This window comes from Gopherus evgoodei, chromosome 10 (genome assembly GCF_007399415.2).
Source record: "Gopherus evgoodei ecotype Sinaloan lineage chromosome 10, rGopEvg1_v1.p, whole genome shotgun sequence".
Taxonomy (NCBI): Eukaryota; Metazoa; Chordata; order Testudines; family Testudinidae; genus Gopherus; species Gopherus evgoodei.
The window spans coordinates 53,873,559-53,889,656 of NC_044331.1; the positions used below are offsets into that span (position 1 = coordinate 53,873,559).

At 58.7% G+C, this 16,098-nt stretch overlaps 1 protein-coding gene across 1 annotated transcript; it reads left to right on the forward strand.

The window, feature by feature from the left end:
* The first annotated feature begins 498 nt into the window (after positions 1–498).
* On the forward strand, positions 499–12,768 carry PDIA2 (protein disulfide isomerase family A member 2). The gene is made up of 11 exons (XM_030578379.1): positions 499–762; positions 2,928–3,134; positions 3,898–4,031; positions 4,654–4,791; positions 5,350–5,466; positions 6,433–6,558; positions 7,531–7,725; positions 9,381–9,501; positions 10,297–10,478; positions 11,338–11,430; positions 11,859–12,768. Exons 1-11 carry the CDS (start codon positions 534–536, stop codon positions 11,937–11,939), a joined length of 1,623 nt encoding a protein of 540 aa, XP_030434239.1. The 5' UTR covers positions 499–533; the 3' UTR covers positions 11,940–12,768.
* Positions 12,769–16,098: the final 3,330 nt, after the last annotated feature.

Here is a 16,098-nt window from a genome sequence, read left to right on the forward strand (position 1 = left end):
CTACCATAGGTTAAAGCCCTCTACCTGGACCACAGCTGACACTATATTGGGAAAGTCTCTTTGTCCAGGCCTGGGACATGCCGCCCCTCCCCCCACCCAGGCCCAGGGCAAGTGTGGTAGGAGCTGCACCCAAGGGAGGGTGCCAGGGGATCTGCACCCAGGGGAGGGTGCCAGGGGCTCTGCGCCCAAGGGATGATGCCAGGGGATCTGCACCCAGGGGAGCTGTGCCCAAGGAAGGGTGCCAGGGGAGCTGCTGCCCAGCCCCAGGGCAGAATGCAGTGGAAGCTGGCCTTTGCCATTCACAGTCCCCAGCCAGGGCCTGAGAACTGGGCTGGAAAACAGCTCGTGCAGCTACCTGCACGTTCCTGGCTGGACGCCTTATCTGAGGCCGATCAGCCAGTAACAAAGGGACACGAGCGCCACGGGCCAGGCGCCACCCGCTCCTCTATGCCCTTATCTGCCCCCCTCGCCTCAAGAACACCTTCTCCTGCTGGTGGCTGGTGCACTGCTCGTCTATTCCCCACGCTGTCGCCATGGGCTGCTCCAAGTCCCAGCTGCTCCTGGTCCTCCTGCTGTCGCTGGCCTGGCTGGTACCCGCTTGGGGGGAAGACAAGGAAGCCCAGGTCGAGGAGGGGGTGGTGGAGGAGGAAGAGGAGGAGGTCTTCTCTGATGAGCTCCTGGAGGAAGAGGGTGTCTTGGTGCTCCATCAGCGCAACTTTGAGCGAGCCCTGCATGAGCACCGCCTGCTGCTGGTGGAGTTCTGTAAGTTGGGGGGAGGTGGGGTGGGGGAAGCAGCTCAGACCAGGCAGCGGGTACCAGCAGCAGCATGGGCCGTATCCCCAGCCAGCCACCCAGCTGGGCTCACAGCAAACCCTGTGCACTGCCACTGAGTAGCTGTGGAGCTCTGGGGCAGGGGCCCCAAGAATGTCTGCTCCATTCGGGGGTTAGCCCTGTGCATACCCTGCTGGTCACTGGCTCTTGGGAGCACTTGCTAAGGGGTTGGGGAGGCCACAGCTGTCAGCACAGGTGCTTGGCCCTGTCAGCTACCAGTGGGACCCTGGGCATCTGTGCGCCGAGCTCCAGGGAGAGCAAACAGTGGCTGCCCTTCAGTGCAGGGCTCAGGTGGTGGCTTTCCCACAGGAAGAGTGTCCTGGCCTGAGAGCAGAGACACTGGCTGGTTAAACATCAATGTGCAGGCAAAGCTGTGCCCAAGGCCCAATGACTCCCCTAGGCAAGAATCATGAGCCTGCCCTGGGCACGGAGCCTGCCCTCCTCTCCCCTGCCCCATGGCGCAGATCCTGCCAGGGTCCCCCCTGGGCACAGATTCCAATGCGTGTTCCCAGGGCCTGGGGGCAGACCCGGCAACGCTCTCCCTGGGGCCTAGATGCAGAGCCCTCCTCCTCACCATTTATTCTGAGGGGGCTCCACGACAGTCACTGCCTCAAGCAGCTCCGCTGGGAGCTCCTTGCCCAAGTGCATGCGGGCAGGTGGGTTATGGTTGCTCTGCAGGTGGGACGGTCTGTGGCTCTGCTGCGGCTGAATGTGGGCATCCCCACAGGGCCAAGTTTCAGAGCCAGAGGCTGTGATGGAGTAGGGGCTGTCTGTGTGGGGAATGGGAGAGCAGGGGAGGACTTTAGGGGATGGACGATACTGGAGCCTGTAACCTGAGCTAGGTAAGGGAGGGGAAAGGTCAACACCTTTGCCCGGGAAGGGGGTCAAAGGAAGGGAGTGGCAGGAGGGAAGCAGTTTGAGTTTGGGCTTGGGGCTGTGTGGGCGGAATTCAGGGTATCCTAGCTAGGATCCAAGCACCCTGAAAGCCCAGAAGGGCTTGATGGAGGGGTCCTGACTTGTGCCTGCAAGCTCTGCTGTAACCTGTGTTCCTGTCCCAAGTATGGCTCCATGGCCAGGGCCCAGCATACTGGCTGTGTGTGAAGGGGCCAGGGCTGCCCAGCTGGGCACTGCTGCCAGGTCCAGGCTGTTCTTTAGGCCAAGCAATTGGGGGGGGGTGTGTCACCCTTGCTGGGAGTTTGTGACCTCACAGGGAAGCCCCGTAGCCCTGAGTGGGGGGGCCTGTCCCAAAAATCACAGGTCAGGTGCAGTGAATGGGCCCAGCTGCAGTGTCCCCAGGCCTTGCTGTGAAGTGGGGCCAGAGCACGGCCATGCGGGAGGGAGGAGGTGTGTGGCACAGGCTGCGTGTCCCCATGGAAAGGAGCCAAAGCACCCCAGGGAAGCAGAGTGAGCACATTCTGGCGGGGCGGGGAGGGACCAGCCGAGGAAGCCTTGGAGGCACAATCATGTCCCCCCACCTCAGGACTGGCCCATAGCGTGTGCTAACAGCAGGAAGAGACCAGCAAACACATCACCCAATGGCACGGGATCTCCCTGACAGCCCTGCCGAGTGGCACCGTCCCACCCTGTTGGGTGGCATGGGGGGGCCAGCAGAAAGAGCAGAGCACATGGGAATGAGAGGCAGGACAGAGTGGGTTATGCTTCCAAGACCTAAAGCAGGCTGCATAGCTCCTACTCTGCCCCAGGGGGAACCCTGCCCTCCAGAGGGCTGTCAGATGGACACTGCCATCCTGGCAGAGCCAACCACAACATTAACCTGCTAAGGGTGACAGCTGGGCCAGGCTGGGCTGTGCTGTGGGGCGGGGGCGAGTCTGTGTGAAGCCCCCTGCTCCACTCTGGGTGCTCATGCCATGCCTCTCCCAGCCCCCAGCAGGCCTCAGGCTGTGACAGTTACCCCTGCTGGTCTCTGCGCTGCTCTACCCAGGATTGGGGGCGGTGGGGCAACAGAGCTTGAGGTGGTGGAGCCTCTGGGAAGATTTCAGCTGGGGGGAGGCAGGGTAGGATGCTGGGGGCTGCTCCAGGCAGAGCTTGGGGTGGGGGAGCTGTTCTCACCTGCTCAGCCTGTCCCTTTCTCACAGATGCCCCCTGGTGTGGACACTGCCAAGCCCTGGCCCCCGAGTTCACGCGTGCTGCTGGCATCCTGAAGAATGACTCCATGGGCCTGCGGCTGGCCAAGGTGGATGCGATAGAGGAGACAGACCTAAGCGCCGAGTTCGGCGTCACAGCGTACCCGGTGCTGAAGCTCTTCCGAGACGGGAATCGCACTCACCCCATAGACTTCACAGGTACAGCCTGACACTGCTCAGGGGGTCCCTGCTCTGGAGCATGATGGGGCTGGAAAGGAGCCTCACCCAGCACAGTGTTGGGGTGGTGGTGTGGAGAAGGGGCTGTGGGGTTGCAGTACAGGAAACAGGCTGTATGGGGCGGTGGGTGAAGGTGCGCGGAAGGGGCTGGGGGGGGGAAGGGTATGGGTTTGCAATGTGTGTGTGTGGGGGGGCGGGATATAGGTTTGCAGTGCAGGGCAGGGGTGTGTTGGGGCTGTAGCTAAGGGTGCAGGGGAAGGACTGTGTGGGTTTGTGGTGCAGAGGAGGGGCTGTGAAGGATTTGCAATCTGGGGGAGTGTTGGTGTGGGAGAGGGGCTTTGGGGCTGTAGGTTGGGGTGCTGGGGGGGCTGTGGTGCAGAGGAGGGGCTGTGGGGAGATTTACGATGTGCGGGAGGGACTGAGGTGGTATGGGTCAGGATCCAGGGAGGGGCTGTGGTGTGTGTGTTTGCAGTGCAAGCGGGGGGCTGTGGGCCAGGGTTTGGGGAGACTGTGGCTGTGTGGTGCAGAGGAGGGGTTGGATGCTTGTGTTTGCAATGTGGGTGGGGAGGGCTGTAGGGGCCGTGGGCCAGGGTTTGGGGGGATTGTGGCTGTGTGGTGCAGAGGAGGGGCTGTGGGGGGGTGTTTGCAGTGTAGGGGGCGCTGTGGAGTGCTGTGTGGGAAGGGCCGTGGGGGCTGGGGTGCGGGAATGCCTCAGGTCAGTGACGTGCTGTGGTGCTGTGCACAGGGCAGCGGGATGCCGAGGGCATTGTGCGGTGGATGCGGCGGAAGGCCGGCCCCAGCACAGAGCTGCTGCAGGATGAGGCCAGCGCCCAGGAGTTCATCGCCTCCCAGGATGTCGTTGTCGTCGGGTTCTTCAAGGTGTGGGGCCTGGTGGGCAGGAGCGGAGGCCGTTGGGTCTGGCGGAGCTTCCGGGTGTGGCGCCGGGACAGACTGGGTTCAGCATGCCCCTGGGCTGGGTGGGGCAGTGGCTGCCCAGAATGTCTAGGTGGGGCCTTTCCCCACTGGCTGGCAGGGACGGTGCCCACACCACAATGCCCCCTATAGACCCTGAGCTTGGCCAGGAGGTGCCATGATTCAATGCCAGCCCTGTGTGCATGCTGTAGGAGGGCCCTCCAGCAACCCCCGCCCCGCCCCAGTACGCACCTCGCAAAGGCAACAGCTTCCCTTCCCTGGTGCCTCAATAGTGCCACATGCCAGCCCTGTGCGCCCAGCCCAGCCCCATCCTCTGCCTGCTGTGGAGCAGCTCAAGGGCGAGGGATTAGGGCACCGTTCCCATGGTGCCAGCCCCCTGAGCACCATGGCATTGTGGCTGCAGGTGCCATGTTGCATGCTGAGGCCTGTAAGCGCCACGGGCTGTAGCACCATGTTAGATGACGCGTGCGCTTCACCATGGGGCTGCCGGGGAGCTGGTCTGGGTGGGCAGCGCAATGCCCCTCCCCCCCAGCACAGCTCAGCTCAGGGCCTCGAGGGGTGTTTACAGGACCTGCAGAGCAAAGCTGCGCAGGGCTTTTATGAAATTGCCAGTGATGCTGTGGACGTGACCTTCGGGGTCTCCAACAGGACGGAGCTCTTCCAAAAATACAGCGTCACTCCCGACACCGTCTGCCTCTTCAAGAAGGTGAGAGAGGGCGGGGCAAGGCACCAGGCACTGGCTTTACCCAAGCTACAGCCCAACAGGGACATGGGGCTTCATGGAGGATAGGTCCATCAATGGCTATTAGCCAGGATGGGCAGGGATGGTGTCTCTAACCTCTGTTTCCAGGAGCTGGGAATGGGTGACAGGAGATGGATCACTTGATGATGACCTGTTCTGTTCATTCCCTCTGGGGCATCTGGCAATGGCTACTGTTGGCAGACAGGATGCTGGGCTAGATGGACCCTTTGGGCTGACCCAGTACAGCCGATCTTATGGGCCACCCAGAGATGGGCATAAGCACTAGCCCCAGCAGGTGACAAGGCGGGATGGGATGGGATGGGAAAAGCCTGGGAAGATGGGCAGGAGGGGCTAATGCAATGGCCAGGGCAGTGCATTGTCCCAAGGCTGTTGCCCCAGCAGGACATAGCCCCATGGGCTGCCCTGCTAGTGCAGAAGGCAGCCTGGGGCCCTGCCCAGCCGCTCCCACCTTCGGCGCCAAGCTTTCAGTGTGTGGCACTGGCCTGCCTTGGTGTGTTGCAGTTTGATGAGAAGCGGGCAGATTTCCCGCTGGACATGGAGCTGGGCCTGAACAAGGAGGAGCTCTCCCGCTTCATTGTCCTGCACAGCCTGGAGCTGGTGATGGAGTTCACCAGTCAGGTGAGATCCCCCACCTTCCCCCCTCATGAGAGCAGCCCCAGAGAGACTGGTGGCTGTACCCCAGAGAGCTTTACACAGCCAGTGCACTGCAGGGCAGGGCCGGAGGAGGGATTGCAGCTGGGGTGCCAGGCAGGGCTGGTGGAGGCATTGCAGCCGGGGCACCGGGCAGGCCTGGCGGAGGGTTTGCAGCCAGTGCACTGCAGAGCAGGGCTGGCGGAGGGATTGCAGCTGGGGCACTGGGCAGGACTGGCAGAGGGATTACAGTCGGGACGCCGGGCAGGGTTGGCAGAGGGATTACAGCCAGAGCACCAGGCAGGGCTGGTGGAGGGATTACAGCTGGGGCGCTGAGCAGGGCTGGTGGAGGGCACATGGCTCACGGCACAGCACCCTCTCGTGTGACAGGTTTCAGTGGTAGCTGTGTTAGTCTGTATCACCAAAAAACCCGAGAAGTCCTTGTGGCACCTTAGAGACTAGCACATTTATTTGGGCATAAGCTGTCATGGGTGAGCAGGGCTGGCCTAGGGCACATGGCTCTCTGAACAGTGTGTGTGTGTGTGTGGGGGGGGGGGATTATAGCTGGGGCACTGGGCAGGGCTGGCATAGAGCACACGGCTTGCTGCACAGTCGGGTGTGGAGGGGGATCGCAGCTGGGGGCGGAGTGTGTGGTGGGAAATGAGAGGCTCACGTCTGGAGGTTTCCGTGTGGATGGCAGCCAAGGCACTGGACAGGGCTGGCATAGGGCGCACTGCTCACCGGACAGCCGGGTGTGTGTGGGGGGTGGGGGGCGCTGGCATGGGCAGACAAATGCGCATGGAGAGTGTCCAGACACACTAGGTCTTTCCTGCCGGCCCTTCCCAAGCCCCTGGGGCTGCAGGCGGTGCCCAGCTCCGTATGGTAGTTGCTGCAGGCGCAGGGGTGGCTTCTCACCAGCATCACTGGGCAACAAACCCTCTTTTCTCTCCCTAGAACTCACCAAAGATATTCGGGGCAAAAATCCTCAATCACCTGCTGCTGTTTATTAACAAGACCCTGGAGGCCCACCAGGAGATCCTGGGCAGCTTCCAGGCTGCTGCACCCCCATTCAGGGGCCAGGTAACCAGCTAGTCACGTCCCTGGCAGCGGGGCGCTGACCTGCGAGCTGCAGCTGTTGAGCCCAGCATGCCCCACTCACCTGGCATGGCCAGGCCAGGCATGCTGCTCCCAGGGCTCTCGCCAGGGCTGTGGGACACCAAGGCATGACTGGCATGCACGCACCATGGGCTGGCCTGGCTGGGCATGTGGTCGAGTCCCTTAAGCCTGAGAGCCTCATCCCAGCACTGGTGTCACTGCTGGCTCTTAGCTCTAGTGCTGGGAATGGGAGTGGTTCACTTTCTGGGCCTGGCTGGCTCGGGAGGGGCCCTGCTCCAGTTCCACTCCTGGCCCAGGGTGGCCGACAGGGGGAGTGGGGTGTCAGGGAAAGGACAGACTCAGATGTGCACAGTCCCAGCACAGGCTCTGTTGGTCAGTGAGGGTCATTTGGGGGGTGGGTCTCTCAGTTGCAGTGCAGGATCTGTGGGGCAGCAAGGGGTGGGGCACAGGCTCTCAGCCCCAGCGCAGGCTCTGTGGAGCAGCAATGGGGCCTGCTGGGGGCTCCTAGTTCCAGCACCGGCTCTGTGGGGCAGCAAGGGTGCGTGGGGGGGCTCTCAGTCCCAATGTAGAGGAGGGCATGATGGGACTGGTGTGAGCGGGGGCTCAGTCCCAGCACAGGCACTGCAGGGCAGGGATCGGGGGGGGGTGTCTCTCAGTCCCAGCGCAGGCTCTGTGGGGCAGCAATGGGGCCTGAGGGAGCTCTCAGTCCCAGCACAGGCAGTGGGGGGCAGTGAGGAGGTCTGCGGGGGGGGGCTTCTAGTCCTAGCGCAGGCTCTGTGGGGCAGGAAGGGGGTGTGTGGGAGCTCTCGCTCCCAGCATGGGTCTGTGGGGCAGTGAGGGAGCCTGCGGGGTGGGGGGTTCTCAGTCCCAGGGCTGGGGAGGGCACGGTCAGGCCAGTCTGGGCTGCGGCTGCCCCATGTCTGTGCCCCGCTGTAGGTTCTCTTTGTGCTCATCGATGTGAATGGGGAAGGCGCCCAAGTGCTGCAGTACTTCGGTCTCAAGAGCCACGAGGCCCCCACCATGCGCTTCATCAACATCGAGACCAACAGGAAGTACCGCATGGCCACGGACGAGTTCACCTCCCAGGCCGTGGGCTCCTTTGCCCAGGCTGTGCTCGATGGCAAGGTCCAGGTGCGCACAGCAGCCATGCCCAGGGCTCAGGCCCAGCCCATCCCTCCTGACAGCAGGGAGGGGAGCGCTGCCATTTGCAGGGGTGAGGAGAGCTGAAGACCATGTGCCACCAGCAGATTAAGTGAGGGCAACTTGGGTCCCTTGGCCACATTCCTTCTGTGCCCTGAACCTGCTGCCATCCCAGGCCTAGCTCCTTTAATGCAGAGCACTTCCCAGCTACTGTGTAGTGCCCCACTGAGATACAGCCACCTCTGGGGGCAGACCCTATCCCACCCCTTACAGAGAGTCCTTGCTGGGCTCTCACCCAGCCCCGCAGAGCAGTTCTTGGTTTCCCAGCCAACAAACACCAGGGGACTCCCTGACTTCCCGACCATAGCAGGACGAGAGCTGAGCTGCCCATGCCAAGATCTGAATCTTTGGCTCCAGGGGGTTCATTCTTAGACCCCCCTTGTGCGATGTTTTTCTTCCACACATACCATCCCTCTCTCATCAAGCACTCACTGAAAGTAGAGTTCTTATGGCTACACTAGAAATGCTGTAGTGGTGTCACTGTAGCATAAACACTTCAGGGATGGAAAGGGGTCTTTCATCAACCTAGTGATGTCTATATTGGGCCTTAGGGTGGCATAACTACGCTGCATAAGGTATGAAATTTTTCACAGCCTGAGAAATGTAGTGAAGCTGACCGCAGGGCATGTCTTCACTAGCCACGTTAAAGCGCTCTGTGTAGTTGCGGCAGAGCGCTGGGAGAGAGCTCTTCCAACGCTATAAAAAACCCACCGCCACAAGGGAAGTAGCTACCAGCGCTGGAAGCATGGCTACCAGCACTGTCTGCACTGGCACTTTACAGCGCTGAAACTTGCAGCACTCAGGGATGTATTTTTTTCACACTCCTGGGTGAGAAGGTTGCAGCGCTGTAAAGTGGCAGTGTAGACAAGGCATAACTTTGTAGTGTAGATCAAGCCTAAGTTTCTAGACATAAATCATACTATCATTTCCCTCTTGAGAAGCCTGTTACAGCCATCATTTCCCAAGGCTAATAATTTTTTCAGTAGCAACAATAGCTAATCTGTGGTACCTGATGACAGAACCAGGAGTAATGGTCTCAAGTTGCAGTGGAGGTTTAGGTTGGATATTAGGAAAAACTTTTTCACTAAGAGGATGGTGAAGCACTGGAATGGGTTACCTGGGGAGGTGGTGGAATCTCCTTCCTTAAAGATTTTTAAGGTCAGGCTTGACAAAGCCATGGCTGGGATGATTTAGTTGGGAATTGGTCCTGCTTTGAGTAGGGGGTTGGACTAGATGACCTCCTGAGGGCCCTTCCAATCCTGATAGTCTATGATTCTGTGATGCAGCTGGGTCACTCAAAAGGGCCCTTCTTGACCACTCACGCAGACATTCCCCATCATGTGAAATGCACCCAGAAATGCTCAGCCTGGAGGGCAGCGAGCGTCTACTGTATTAGGAATGCAGAGCACCCTCCTCTGAGCTCTGCGCTAGCGCTACAGGGCTAGGTGTGGGGAACAGGGCATGAGGCGTGTGCAAGCCCGTATGGCACACACACAGCTCGAAGTTTGCAGCCATAGCATCTCTTCGCAGCACTCTCCGGAAGTGAGTCAGCAAACAGCACACACAGCCCCTCCCTCTCTCCGCAGCCCCATTTCATGAGTGAAGAGGTCCCTGAGGACTGGGATAAGCATCCAGTTAAAATCCTTGTGGGCAAGAACTTTGAGCAAGTGGCTTACGACGAGACCAAGAATGTTTTTGTGAAGTTCTGTAAGTATCAGTCCTGTGAGAGTGAGGTTGGGCCTCCTCCTGCCCCAGGCCTGCCTGACGCCCTCGGCCAGGGCCTGGTGCAGACACAAGCACCAACTCCATATGCTACCAGGCAAAGCTGTTCCGGCAAGAGACTGCCTAGAGCTGGGAGCTGGAGGATGCGGGCAACTCAATCCAGCTCCTCGAGGCAGAGGGGACATTCCTAGCGTGTGTCCGGCGTAGAGCTCATTGTCTCAGGTGACCTTCCCTTCCCTGGGGAGGTGATTCCCTGTCTGCAGTGTCTCACCTCCAGGGAGCCCAGCAATTACTGCCACACTGACCAATCTCCTCACCCCGGGGGTGGGGGGTGGGGAATGGAAGAGTGGCACCTGGTAGGTGTTTGCAGCATGTGTCCCACCCTGCCCAGGCCAAGCTCCCTCACTCAGGCTGCTCAGCTCCTTCATTGGTCTCCTCCAAGCCCTTCCATCCCTGGGGAGCCCTGACCCCACACACCAAAGGGACCTGGGGAGCCCTGACCCCACACTCTGAGGGGACCTGGGGAGTCCTGACCCCACGCACTGAGGGGAATCATTTTAAGTGCCTGGGTCACTCCTAAGCATCTAAAGCATTGCCGTGCATGATGGGCAAAGGCTCCCGCCAGTCCAGCTTGATTGTGCTGTGTGCCCCTGCCCTGCTGACTTTGCCAGCTCCTGCGGTCTCCTGGCCCAGGTGCTGGAGCTGCTATCCCAGCCCCAGTGCTCTGCCCCCACTACGCTCCCTGCAGAGCAGACAAGCAACCCTTCTCTGTCATGGCAGATGCCCCCTGGTGCACACATTGCAAGGAGATGGCACCTGTCTGGGAGGCGCTGGGTGAGAAGTATAAAGATCATGAGAACATCATCATCGCCAAGCTGGATGCAACAGCCAATGAGATCATGAATCTCACCATCCGTGGCTACCCTACGCTGCACTATTTCCCTGCCGGGCCAGACAGGAAGGTACTGCTGCGGTTGCCTGGATGGGATGGGAAGGGCCCATTGGGATGGGGGTGCACTTGGGTGCAGAATGTGGGTCACTCCTGGAGCTGTGCTGGGTGACAGCAAGGAGCCATTCTAGGCCCTCATTTGGACACTGCGTGCAGCACTGGTCCCCCAGCTCACACAGGATGCAGAGCTCAAGGGGTTCAGAGAAGGGTGACGAGAAGGATCAGAGGTTGGAGAAAGCTAGGAGCAATTGAAAAGACTGGGATTGTTCCCTTAGAGAGACGGTGGGTAAGAGGAGACAGAGTAACAGACTATCAGATACTGACTGCTCTAGAGATGGTAGGTTGGGAGCATCTGTGCTCCCTTCTCATAACATGAGAAGAAAGAGACAATCAATGGGAACAAATCCAACAGTGATCAAAGGAAATATTCTTTCACACAACACAGCCTGTGGAACTCACTCCCACAAGATGCTATTGAGGCCAAGAGCTCTGCAGGATTCCACCAGGGACCGGATGTTTCTCTGGTTAACAGGACTCTCCAGGGTTATAACAAGACAAACTAAAATAACCAGGTGCTTTAGCAGAGCTACAGCTCCGCCTGCTTCTGGGCAGGAGCCACTTGCCAATGGGGTCAGGAGGAGACTTTCCTGGGGTGGGCTAGCCCAAAATTCTCTGCTGGGGGTTCTTGCACCTCTCAGGAGAAGCTGGTGCTGGCAATGTCAGAAGCAGGAGATTGGGCTGGCCCAGACGTAGCATGGAGGGTGGTGGGTAGAAGCAGGCTATGCTGCTCGCAGTGAGGTCCTAGGAGTTCAGCCTGCAAAGAGGCAATCCTGCAGCACCAACCTCTCATGTTTCTCCTCTGCCTGCACCAGATGATTGAGTACAAGAGCACCAGAGACCTGGAGACCTTCTCCAAGTTCCTGGAGAATGGCGGGATGCTGCCTGCGGAGGAGACACTGCCTGTGGTTAGTAGAGTCCCAGGCCTCCAGCCTGCCACTGCTTGAAGCTGGAAGCCTGCTGACTCAGGCTGTTGCTGTAGCAAGGAGGTCATTCGGACCAACTCGTCCCCACCAACCTTCCGCTAGCACATCAGCCTGCAGCAGCCAGCTCCGCCCAGCCCCAGTAACTCTCCCACCATGGAGAGAGAGGTGTCCCTCATGTCCCTCCCCCATGGTCCTTTGCACCCCTTCCCTATGGGGCAGATGGCTGGGTCCCTCACCAGGGAGAGCAGGGGCCCTCACACCCTCTTCCCCACTGTCCCTAATGCCCCTCCCCACTTTGGAGAGAGACGTGTCTCTCCTGCCTTCTCCATGGGGTCCTGGTCTTGCCCCTGATGCATGCTGGGCCTGCTTGGGGCAGCGGTTTCCATGGTAACCACCTTGCTGTTCCCCAGGTTCCTGAGAGCCCAGAGGAGCCCAAGGACACAAATGGGACACACCCAGCGGATGCCCCTGAAAGCAGAGACGAGTTATGAGCCCTGCCCTGCAACCATCTCTGGAACCCCTGAGAGCATGAACCTGGGGCACGGACTGACCCTGCATTGGGCTGGCCTGGTCTCTCGGGCCCTGTCCCCGGGCCCTGCTTTGGGCAGCAGCTGCTCTCCAAACAGTGGCAAGGCCTATGGTGGGCATGGCCTGGCACCTCCTCCTTTTGCAGAGCATCCTCAGCCGGGAACAGGGCCATCTGCCATGCCCCCCACATGCTCCCAGCCTCCACCCCATCCTGCAGCACTGATGGCCCAGAAGCCAGACCCAGCGCGCTGAGCATCACCCACAGCTCCCCCAGGCAGCGACGCCAGCACCAAACACCTGTGCCCCAAAATCATGAGATTGACATAAATGTCATGAGACCTGACACCCAGCTGTAGTGGTTCTTTGTCTCCGCTGCCAGGTGCAGGTGTGGGGGTCCCAGCCCTGCAGCCGGGAGGGTAGCACTGGGTGGTGCTATTGAAAGCTGAGGCCTATGGCAGCACCTGCCTCTCGGAGTTGGGTCTTGAAGAACTCCTCCGATACCATGAGCCTCCCGACAAATCTCGAGCGAGGGCAACAGCAGGGCGTGGGCGAGTGGGGGATGGGCACTGGCAGAACCAGGATCATAAAGACCTGTGTGAGTCTCCAGCTTCAACCCCAGTAGCTCACTTTCCCAGCATGTCCCCCACAGGGGGAGCAACTGGGACGATGCATAGATGGCATGCTGGCACTGTGAGAGATGTGGCTGCTGTCCTGTGGCCCATAGGGCCTTCCTCAGCCTTACAGCAGGGAGGGCCCCTGGGCTAAGGGTGAGCCTCCATCAGCTGCAGTAAGATTGGGGCTTATCCCCCCGTAGCCTGTAGCATGAGCTCTCCCTTGGGCACCATGCTGGGCTCCCAGCAGGTCCCCACAGCCCCATGAAAATCATGAGTTTTTTAAAAAAAGATTCTATTGTGTGTTTTAGGTCAGTCTCTTGCTGTTTGAACCCCCGCTGCCCGTTGGCAGGGTGTGTGCATGTGACATTAGTGTTACCCATTCTCCCAGTGTGCTGGATACAGTGATAACAGTGTGCTGGATACAGGATACAGTGGCCCCTGCAGCAGGAGCCCTCACCCCTACATTTGCCCCTCTCCTGCCCAGCAATTAATGCTGTCCCTCAGCCCCCCATCAGTTCTGTCCCCACCCAACCCCCCTCAATTCAGCCCCCCCTCAGCTCAATTCCCCAGCCCCCATCACCACCCCAACAGTTTGCCCCCCTACCCTATCGATCCCCACCACCCTCAGTTCACCTTCCCAGCACACACCCCATCTGCTCAGAACCCACCATCAGTACAGCCCTCTCCCTCCTCATGTCAGTCCCCCAGCCATAGTTCAGCCCTCCCAGCCTCACCTCTGCTCCTCTTAGGGTTCTTCACCCTCCCCAGGCCTAGGGGGCTGCACTGGGGTCCCTCTCCCACATCCCATGCTGGCAGTGGAGTCCCACCACATGCAGGGCTAGCAGTGGGACCCCCACTACCCAGGGCTCACAGCGATTTCTAAGTCAAATTAAGCCCCACTCTTGACCTTGGTGTAGAACTCCCAGGTGGCAGGATTTTTTTTTTCAGTGGCAGCCAGCGTGGCCTTTCTGCTGATGTCCCCAGGTGCTGTAACCACATATGTCCTCTGTCCCTCCTCACGGCACTCCAGGGCCAATTAGTTTAAAGATGCCCAGCTGTTTCTCTGGCCCCATGCCCTCCTTCTCCCTCCATGGAGGCAGGGCCTTTGCAGCCCAGCTCAGTAGTGCAAGCAGAGGGCCTGGTGGGGGCAGGCCCTGCAGGAAGAGCTGAGCTGGGGTAGGCAGCTGATTTCCCTAAGGGCTTGGCATCAAGCTGAGGGGGACCCCAAGGGTAGGGGGAGCATGGGGAGTCAGCAAGGCGGGAAAAAGTCAAGGGACAGCTCAGGCTGGAAGGAGTCGGGCGGAGGGGAAGTCAGGAGCCCCACATCTATCTGAACAGCAACCATGGTTCCTGGAGCAAGCCCTGCCCATGTCTTGTGGGAAGAACTTTCAGCCCCAGGTGGGCCACGAGATCACAGGGACAGCGCCAGACCAGTGCCCAGCACCACCACAGCAAAGGCCAGAGAGATGCTGCCAGGAGGCCAAGCCCAGGCTAGGGGATGCGGAATGGGCTGAGTGGAGCACTGATTGCACAGCAATGGGCTGTGCCGGCCCTGGGGAGGCACAACTGGCTTGCAGACACTCCCAGAATATGTGCTTCTCAGCAGGGGGCATCAAGGAGGCTGAACCCCATTACATGGCATAGCTCTTTGGCACAAGGCTGGAAGGGAAAGCCTGGGCACTGGGTACAAAGGACAGTGGGATGCCAAGCAGTGGGTGTGGAACTGAGGGGCAGCGAGAGGTGTGCAGCTCTCGGCGATTCTCCAGGCCTCTGCTTCCAGCTCCCCACATAGCCATGTCCTCCTGGCTATGCAGGCTGCTGATGTGGTCCACAGTGCAGGCCCTGCCCTCTCAGGGGCCCCCCAAGCCCAACTGAGCTGCACCCTTCCTTGCGGAGCCCTGAGAAGAGCTAGTCTGAGCTCCTAGAACATACAAACGGCCATACTGGTCCATCTAGTCCTGTATCCTGTCTTCCAAAAGTGGCCAGTGCCAGACGCTTCAAAAGGAATGAATAGAACAGAGCAATTATTGAGTGATCCAGCCCCTGTCCTCCAGGCCTAGCTTCTGGCAGTCAGAGGCTAGGGACACCCAGAGCATGGGGTTGCATCCCTGGCCATCCTGGCTAATAGCCATTGATGGATTGCCATGAACTTATCTATTTCTGTTCTGAACTCAGTTATACTTCTGGCCTTCACAACATCCCCGGCAACAAATTCCACCGGTTCACTGTGTGTTATGTGAAGATGGACTTTCTTTTGTTTTAATTTAATTTGCTTCTTAATTTCATTGGGTGACCCCTGGTTCTTGTGTTATGTGAAGGAGCAAATAACACTTCCTTATTCACTTTCTCCACCCAAATCATGATTTTATAGACCTCTATCATAGCCCCCTCTCTTTGTCATCTCTTTTCCAAGCTGAACAGTCCCAAGACTTTTTAATCTCCCGTACAGAAGCTGTTCCATACCCCTATCACTTTTGTTGCCCTTCTCTGTACATTTTCTATTTCTAATATATCTGTTTGGAGCTGGGGCAACCAGAACTGCATGTAGTATTCAAGGTGTAGGTGTACCATGGATTTCAATAGTGGCATTATGATATTTACTGTCTTATCTGTCCTTTTCTTTATAGTTTCTAACATTGTTAGCTTTTTTGACTGCAGCTGCATATTGAGTGGATGTTTTCAGAGAACTATCCACAACAACATAAAGATCTCTTTCCAGACTGTATGTGTATTTGGGATTATGTTTTCCAATGTGCATTAACTTTGCATTTATCAACATTGAATTTTATCTGCCATTTTGTTGCCCAGTCACCCAGTTTTCTGAGATCCTTTTGTAACTCTTTGCAGTGTGCTTTGAACTTAACAATTGAGTAATTCTGTATCATCTGCAAACTTTGCCACCTCACTGTTTACCCCTTTTCCCAGATCATTTATGAATACGTTGAATAGGACTGGGCTCAGACCCCTGGGGGACACCACTATTTACCTCTCTTTATTTGGAAAACCAACCATTTATTCACAGACTTTAAGGTCAGAAGGGACCATTGTGATCATCTCATCTGACCTCTTGCATATTGCAGACCACAGAATCTCATCCACCCACTCCTATAATAGACCCCTAACAAGGGCCGGTGCAAGGATGTTTCACACCCTAGGCAAAACTTCCACCTTCCCCAGTCCCTGAACCCCTGCCCTGAGGCACCCCCCCACAGCAGCTCCCCACCCTCCACCCTGAGGCACCCCCCAGCCCCAGCTCACCCCTGCTCCACCTCCTCCCCGAGCACATTGTCGCAGCCTGGGAGACGGGAGAAGTGAAGCAGCAACGGCGTGCTCGGGGAGGAGGCGGGGCAGGGGTGAGCTGGGGCAAGGAGTTCCCCTGCATGCCGCGCCCCCCCTTACTTGCTGCAGGCAGCCCTTCCTGCGCTCCCCTGTCCCAGCTCCCTCTGCCTAAATGCTGGCAGTGACCGGGGCAGCAGAAGATCCGGCCACCATGGTTGCTGCCGAAGAA